Raw genomic sequence first — 8,352 nt, forward strand, 5'->3', positions numbered from 1 at the left:
TGTTTGTTTTGTTTTGTTGTAACAGACTTACAGAACTGTCAACATTCACTGTGACACATCGATTCAGTATATATATATATGTGTGGCCCACGAGGGAATGCGAGCCCCTCAACCCTGTTCGTGCTAGCGTCATGCTCCAACCCACTGAGCCATTGGACGTGTTAGGTTGACTGAGTGATGTGTTTAGCTAGGACTACTCTGACCATGTCGCTCTCCTCCCTGTCTGTCCCAGGTATCTATCTGACCAACATCCTGAAGACAGAGGAAGGGAACCCCGACTTCCTGAAGAGACACGGCAAAGAGCTGATCAACTTCAGTAAGAGGAGGAAAGTAGCAGAAATCACAGGAGAGATACAGCAGTACCAGAACCAGCCGTACTGTCTCAAGGTGCAGCAGGACATCAAGGTAGGCCAATCAAAACCAGCCTTACTGTCTCAAGGTGCAGCAGGACATCAAGGTAGACCAATCAAAACCGTACTGTCTCAAGGACCAGCAGGACATCAAGGTGGACCAATCAGTCTGTCAGTGTATTCATAAACCACTATTTACTTCCTCTCCCTCTCCACCTCTCTTGCCCTCCTCTCCATCTCTCTTCCCCTCCTCTCCCTCTCTCTTCCCCTCCTCTCCATCTCTCTTCCCCTCTTCTCCCTCTTTCTTCCCCTCCTCTCCCTCTTTCTTCCCCTCCTCTCCCTCTCTCTTCCCCTCCTCTCCCTCTCTCTTCCCCTCCTCTCCCTCTCTCTTCCCCTCCTCTCCCTCTCTCTTCCCCTCCTCTCCCTCTCTCTTCCCCTCCTCTCCCTCTCTTTTCCCCTCCTCTCCCTCTCTCTTCCCCTCCTCTCCCTCTCTCTTCCCCTCCTCTCCCTCTCTCCTCCCCTCCTCTCCCTCGCTCTTCCCCTCCTCTCCCTCTCTCTTCCCCTCCTCTCCCTCTCTCCTCTCCTCACCTCCTCTCCATCTCTTCCCCCCCTCTCCCTCTCTCTTCCTCTCCTCTCTCTTCCCCTCCTCTCCTCTCTCTTCCCCTCCTTTCCCTCTTTCTTCCCTTCCTCTCCCTCTCTCTTCCCCTCCTCTCCCTCTCTCCTCCCCTCCATCTCTTCCCCTCCTCTCCCTCTCTCTCCCTCTCTTCCCCTCCTCTCCATCTCTCTTCCCCTCCTCTCCTCTCTCTTCCCCTCCTCTGCCTCTCTCTCCCCCTCCTTACCCTCTCTCCTCCTCTCCATCTCTTCCTCTCCTCTTCCTCTCCTCTCTCTTCCCCTCCTCTCCTCTCTTCCCCTCCTCTCTCTTCCCCTCCTCTCCTCTCTCTTCCCCTCCTCTCCTCTCTCGTCCCCTCCTCTCCTCTCTCTTCCCCTCCTCTCCCTCTCTCCTCCCCTCCTCTACATCTCTTCCCCTCCCCTCCTCTACATCTCTTCCCCTCCTCTTCCTCTCCCCTCTCTTCCCCTCCTCTCCCTCTTTCTTCCCCTCCTCTCCTTCTTTCTTCCCCTCCTCTCCCTCTTTCTTCCCCTCCTCTCCATCTCTCTTCCCCTCCTCTCCCTCTGTCTTCCCCTCCTCTCCCTCTCTCTTCCCCTCCTCTCCATCTCTCTTCCCCTCCTCTCCCTCTTCTGCACCAGAATGACAGTGTTCTCCTTGCCATGATCCACTCTTAAGGATAATTATTCATCTGATGGCCTGCATTGTGTCTTGTGTTTTTTTTTTTCTTCCCAGAGGTTTTTTGAGAACCTGAACCCGATGGGCAGTCTGGGTGAGAAGGAGTCCTCTGACTACCTGTTCAACAAGTCTCAGGAGATTGAGCCTCGTAACTGCAAGCAGCCGCCACGATTCGTAAGATTTATTTATATGTATCGTCCCTCAGGGTGATGATCAGTTCTATATCACAAAAAAAAAAAATGGAGCAGGAAGATGAAAAGCAACGAGAAACATGTTTAAATTGGAATTTCAGATGACTTCCTGAATTGACATGGAATCAAACCCCCCCCCCCCACCCTAAACTCCAGTCCCTGTGCAGAAAATAATTTTTCATAAATTCATCTGTCTTTTTAACAAAGTGCTTAACAGTTACCAGGTCCTCCACCCTCCTCTTGTACCCTCTCTCTTCAGCCCAGGAAGACCCTGTACCCCCTGAAGTCCCCGGGGATCCGGCCGGTGCGCACCTCTACGTCAGGGACCCTGAAGGGCCACCCTGTACCCCTGGAGAGAGAGCCCCCGCACAAGATCACCTTCAGGAGCATCGCTGAGACAGAGCATGAGACCTCTTCCGTAGCCTCGGTCCCCACCTCACCCAACACCCCCACCCCTCCGCAGTCGGCCACCTCAGACCTCATCTCTGTCTTCATGGAGCAAGACCTCTGCAACTCCTACGGTGAGGCTGGGGCACATAGAGACAGACACACACATGCACACACTTATCGCTGGTGAAACACTGTGAACGGTATTGCTGGTGATATTGGTAGAACCGATATATTTCAACATCTGTCTTCATTTTACAGGTGGAAACTCCATATTCGCTAATGTACTCCTCCCACCCTCAAGTGAGTGTTACGGATGCTGTGTCGAGTCCCCCCCCCCCCGCTGTGTCGAGGTCCCCCCCTGCTGTGTCGAGTCCCCCCCCCTGCTGTGTCGAGTCGTCCCCCCCCCTGCTGTGTCGAGTCCTCCCTCAGTCTACTGTATGACACTGCTGCTGTTAAACGGGCTTTATAAATACATTTGATTGATTGATCTCTTGTACCCTGCTATGTGTAGAGGTCCAGTCAGTATCGTGTGGAAGCCTTCACCAGCTAGGAGAGGACTTACTCAAACCCCCTCCACTTCCCCCGCGCAGGAAGGATGCTTTCTCTGAGACCAAGGTTAAAACACACACACACACCACGGTTTCCGTTAGGAAAATATGGCACGGGACATTTGAACGTCAGCATTTTAATTTACCAAACATTTAAGAAATGTTCCCGGGCCCGTGTTTGCATTGGTTGCTTAACCTAAATTAGAACGTTCATCCTCAGTGCTCAGAATGACAGAAATCACATTTTAGATGGTCGTTTTATCTTAACAGAACATGGAACTCGGGGGCAACGACGTGCGTCATTCTTACCGAATTCCGATGAGCAATTTCCCTTAAAGTACATATTAATGACATTTCCAAAATGATACAGCCTAATTGGCTTACTCTTGTCTGTACAGAAATAAATAAAATCGTTCAAAATAGGCCACTATACCAGAAAGCATGATTTATGCCACAAGAAAAAAATCTGGAATCGAACCAGGGTCTGTAGTGACGCCTCTAGCACTGAGATGCAGTGCCTTGAACCGCTGCGACACTCGGAAACCCAAGAAGGGCCCACAATTTGGGCAGAAAATTACCAAATAGATGATGGTTGAGTTGCGACTGTCAGTGAAAAGCAGAGACACCCAGTCAGGCATATCGCAATATTTAAAAAATATATATTTATACGATAGCCTTTTGTTTTCCAAACTGTTTTTCCACGATTGTATTTTTGGAAAACAAATGGCTATCGCTGTAAAGAGAAGACTGTCTTTTTTTTTGTAGTTTTCAAAATGCTTAACTTAATTGAGCGAAAAGTCTCATTGGCACCAGAGAGATGGAGAGGAGGGGAACCATCGGCCATATCCCTCGGGAGGGCGAGTGTACAGAGTCACTGTCTTTATCATTGGCTCAGTGACACTGAGGTTTCATAACAAATCATTTCCTCCTCCAGGTTTAGAAGGACGTCGTATTCTCTTCACCTTCTCGTCTTTATATATGGCGCGGTCGTATTTATTGATCTGTTCGTCGGTGTTAGCAGAGTGAGGCTACCTTGTCATTTGTTGTATTAAAAAAACATATATATTCTGCTAATCTCTCCTCCAGTCATATAAAGTAGAATTGTATGAAATGTGTTTGTTTAAAATGGACAAATGTTTTCCTGTGTGAAGAAAGGAGAGGAAATCTATCTGATATAGCCATAGTCTACTCTAAATCACAATCACATGCACCGAATACAACAGGTGTATATAACCTTACTGTGAAATGCTTACTGACAAGCCCTTATTAACCAACAATGCAGTTTTAAGGGTTAAAAATAAGAGTTTAGGGCCTCCCGGGTGGCTGTACTACCAGAGACTCTGGGTTCGCGCCCAGGCTCTGTCGTAACCGGCCGCGACCGGGAGGGCCGTAGGGCGACGCACAATTGGCCCAGCGTCGTCCGGGTTAGGGAGGGTTTGGTTGGTAGGGATGTCCTTGTCTCATCGCGCACCAGCGACTCCTGTGGCGGGCTGGGCGCAGTGCGCGCTAACCAAGGTTGCCAGGTGCACGGTGTTTCCTCCGACACATTGGTGCGGCTGGCTTCCGGGTTGGATGCGCGCTGTGTTAAAGAAGCAGTGCGGCTTGGTTGTATACAGTCTATATACAGGGTATTACGGTACAGAGTCAATGTGGAGGCTATATACAGGGTATTACGGTACAGAGTCAATGTGGAGGCTATATACAGGGTATTACGGTACAGAGTCAATGTGGAGGCTATATACAGGGGGTACTGGTACAGAGTCAATGTGGAGGCTATATACAGGGTGTTACGGTACAGAGTCAATGTGGAGGCTATATACAGGGTGTTACGGTACAGAGTCAATGTGGAGGCTATATACAGGGTGTTACGGTACAGAGTCAATGTGGAGGCTATATACAGGGTATTACGGTACAGAGTCAATGTGGAGGCTATATTGTGTTTGTGTTTTAATTCTGAAATATATTTTGTTTGTTAGTTTATCTAACTGTGGCCACCGTGTGTTCTAGTTGAGTTCCAGGTCTGACAGTCCTCCAGCCATCCCGCCCAGGCTGCCCCCTCCTCTCCCCAGGATCCAGCCCCGCGCCCCGGTCTACAATGGCCCCAGCGACGGCCCCCTCTCCAGCCCCCCACCACCACCTCCCCGGGACCCCCAGCCAGACACCCCTCCACCCGTCCCCCAGAGACCCCCAGAGATCTTCATCAACTACCCCCTGAACCTTCAACCTTCCCCTGTCGGACGCTTCCACTGGGACTTTGGCAGCTCCCCTTCATCCCCCGGCACACCCCCGGGCACCCCCTCTCCCCGCGTCCCCCGACGGAGCTGCCCCCTCAGCGCTAGTCAGAACAGTCTCTGCCCTCTCCCGCTGCCCATCATGGCGCCCCCTGTGCCCCCTCGCCACAACTCCAACTCCTCCCCCCAGCTCCCCAAACTCCCCCCAAAGACCTACAAGAGGGAGCTGTTGCCGCCCCCGTTACAGAGCCTCTCATTGGTGGAGAACACGGACACTAGCCAATGAGGAGCCTTCTGCTTCTTTTGTTGTTATTGTTTTTGTTGTCAACATGGAAGCCTTTGAGTTGCTCCACACAATACAAACTGCAAACAAACTATGTCCTACATTAAACTATGAACTAATGACCTGCATCAGACTATGAACTATGACCTAGAGCGGATGAAAACAAACAAACGAATCATGATTTTAAAGCTACTGATCGTAAAGAAGACTTCGTTTCCAACCACACTCCAAACCACGCCCACTTCATCTCCTGCCACGCCTCTCAGGAATCAGTAGCTCCGCCTTCATGCCAATTGAAAATACACCACAGTGTGCCAGCCAATGAACAAGTAGCCTCAAGACACTGATTCAAACTCCTCGTCTCTGTGGGTGTGTGTGTGTGTGTGTACGTTGGTGTGTGTGTGTGTACGTTGGTGTGTGTGTGTGCGCGTTTCACATACCTGTACACAGCACAGCACATGTCACTGCGTTTCTTTCTTGGTACAGACGTCCCACTCTGTGCTAGAGTGGACAGGACAGGACAGCAAGCTATGCTCTGGTAGTTGCCCTTCTCCTACCCTGACAGTTTAAAAAAAAATGTTTTTACCCCGGGTTCTCCAGCCTGTCCTGGTCCAGTTCGGTAGCCCCATGCTCTGTGTTTGTGGTTCCGTTGTTCCATTGGCACACTGTAGTGCTAGGAGCAGCATTCACTCACTTACCCAGGAGTCAGTCAGTCAGTCCTGTCCTGTGGCTCGCAGACTTGACAGTCACTGGACCTATTCGGACTTCACTGCTCTTTAATGATCAAAACTTATCAATTGCTCTTCCCGCGGTTCTCTACCGCGGATCTGTCTGGAGAAATCCTCTGAGGCCTCTCAACTCTTCCCATTTGTGTTCTGTTGTTCTCTAATAATCTCTAACTTTTGTAGCCAACGTTTCATTTGATGCAGGGGGAAAACTTAAGGGATACATATTCTTTTTGAGGAATGATAAGACCAACTAAAAAAATGGGATGCAAATTATATTTCATTCAGAACTGACTGACTGACTGAGAGCGTTCAGAAAAACGGTGTGCGACTATTGAATAAACACCCCCCACCCCCCCCCCCCCCTTGGTCGTAGCTACACCCTCTACTTCAGATGTTAGCCTTTAATCCCACAGCACTGACCTCTAACCTGAGGCAAGGGAGCCATTCAGAATGAGGGAGAGAGACCGACGGATGGACATATCGGAAGACAGATTGGCGGAGAGTGTAGTGTAGGGTAGGATCCACTTTTAGCAGGGCAGCAGTGACGTCTACTCGTCTACCCTCGTCAGTCATGTGATGGGAGAAGTCTGTTTGTGTCTGGACTATAGAAAACGATAGAGGCCTCTAGTGGCCAAAAGGCTATATTAGCATGGGCAGCGCCATTGAAGGCTTCCACCGTGCTTCCGCCATTTTAAAGTAGTCAAGGTGGACAACTGGGTGGGGATTCCTGTGAGTTGTTGTCTCAATGGTGCTGCCCATGCTGTCACAGATGCTACAATGGCACTGATATAAATGAGTCCTCTATCTATATCTATGGAGCTGCCCATGCTGTCACAGTGCTGATATAAATATGAGTCCTCTATCGATCTCTATGGAGCTGCCCATGCTGTCACAGACGCTATAATGGCACGGATATAAATGAGTCCTCTATCTATCTCTATGGAGCTGCCCATGCTGTCACAGACGCTATAATGGCGCGGATATAAATGAGTCCTCTATCTATCTCTATGGAGCTGCCCATGCTGTGACAGATGCTATAATGGCGCGGATATAAATGAGTCCTCTATCTATCTCTATGGAGCTGCCCATGCTGTCACAGACGCTATAATGGCACGGATATAAATGAGTCCTCGATCTATCTCTATGGAGCTGCCCATGCTGTCACAGACGCTATAATGGCGCGGATATAAATGAGTCCTCTATCGATCTCTATGGAGCTGCCCATGCTGTCACAGACGCTATAATGGCACGGATATAAATGAGTCCTCGATCTATCTCTATGGAGCTGCCCATGCTGTGACAGATGCTATAATGGCGCGGATATAAATGAGTCCTCTATCTATCTCTATGGAGCTGCCCATGCTGTCACAGACGCTATAATGGCGCGGATATAAATGAGTCCTCTATCTATCTCTATGGAGCTGCCCATGCTGTGACAGATGCTATAATGGCACTGATATAAATGAGTCCTCTATCTATCTCTATGGAGCTGCCCATGCTGTCACAGACGCTATAATGGCGCGGATATAAATGAGTCCTCTATCTATCTCTATGGAGCTGCCCATGCTGTCACAGACGCTATAATGGCGCGGATATAAATGAGTCCTCTATCTATCTCGATGGAGCTGCCCATGCTGTCACAGATGCTATAATGGCGCGGATATAAATGAGTCCTCTATCTATCTCTTATGTCTGCACAAAGCCCAGATCTCGGGAAGAAGAGTAGGATGAGTGACAACAACATTGAGATATCTCATTCTCGGGCCAGGGAGGCGGTAACTATAGCAGCCAGACATTTCTTTCTCCGTCTCCTTGAAGTGATACTTTGGGATTTTGCGTAGTGTAACTTCCCCAGAGTCAGATGATCTTGTGTATACCATTGTTACATCTCTGTGTCCAGCGTGAAGGAGGTTAGAGGTAGTTTCGTGAGCCAACGCTAACTAGCGTTAGCGCCCATGACTGGAAGTTTATGGGTATCTACTAGCACGTTCCTTTTAAAGCTAGCCCGGTCCCAGATCTGTTTGGCCTTTTGGCCTACTCTGTTCTCTTATGGCTATTTGTCATGTTGATTCCATATGGCGTGGGCAAGAACAGACCTATAGCCAGGCTAGCTGAAAGCCAAGATGATGTCTTAACCCAAACTAAGTGCCCCTAAAAGTTGTATGCTGCTGTCTGTCTGTCCAGAACTATCTGCAGCTCTACTACCATCATACCCAGTACTGTACCAGCCTGCAGTGTTGGTATGGAAATTCAGCACTGGACTCCTCATACGCAGCAACCCCAACAAAGCCTGGAACAAATGGACAGTTGGCTCCTCTAGTGGACAAATTGGGGACTGCTCCACAGCTC

At 49.6% G+C, this 8,352-nt stretch overlaps 1 protein-coding gene across 1 annotated transcript in view; it reads left to right on the forward strand.

The window, feature by feature from the left end:
* Positions 1–6,240, forward strand: part of LOC139375449 (son of sevenless homolog 2 (Drosophila)) — a 112,080-nt gene extending 105,840 nt beyond the window's left edge. The window contains exons 18-23 of the mRNA XM_071117245.1: positions 233–405; positions 1,690–1,806; positions 2,083–2,344; positions 2,472–2,513; positions 2,725–2,828; positions 4,769–6,240. Coding sequence (XP_070973346.1) covers positions 233–405; positions 1,690–1,806; positions 2,083–2,344; positions 2,472–2,513; positions 2,725–2,828; positions 4,769–5,278 — 1,208 coding nt within the window. The 3' untranslated portion in view covers positions 5,279–6,240. The remainder of the gene's footprint in view (positions 1–232; positions 406–1,689; positions 1,807–2,082; positions 2,345–2,471; positions 2,514–2,724; positions 2,829–4,768) is intronic.
* Positions 6,241–8,352: the final 2,112 nt, after the last annotated feature.

This window comes from Oncorhynchus clarkii, chromosome 19 (assembly GCF_045791955.1).
Source record: "Oncorhynchus clarkii lewisi isolate Uvic-CL-2024 chromosome 19, UVic_Ocla_1.0, whole genome shotgun sequence".
In the NCBI taxonomy this organism is placed as follows: domain Eukaryota; kingdom Metazoa; phylum Chordata; class Actinopteri; order Salmoniformes; family Salmonidae; genus Oncorhynchus; species Oncorhynchus clarkii.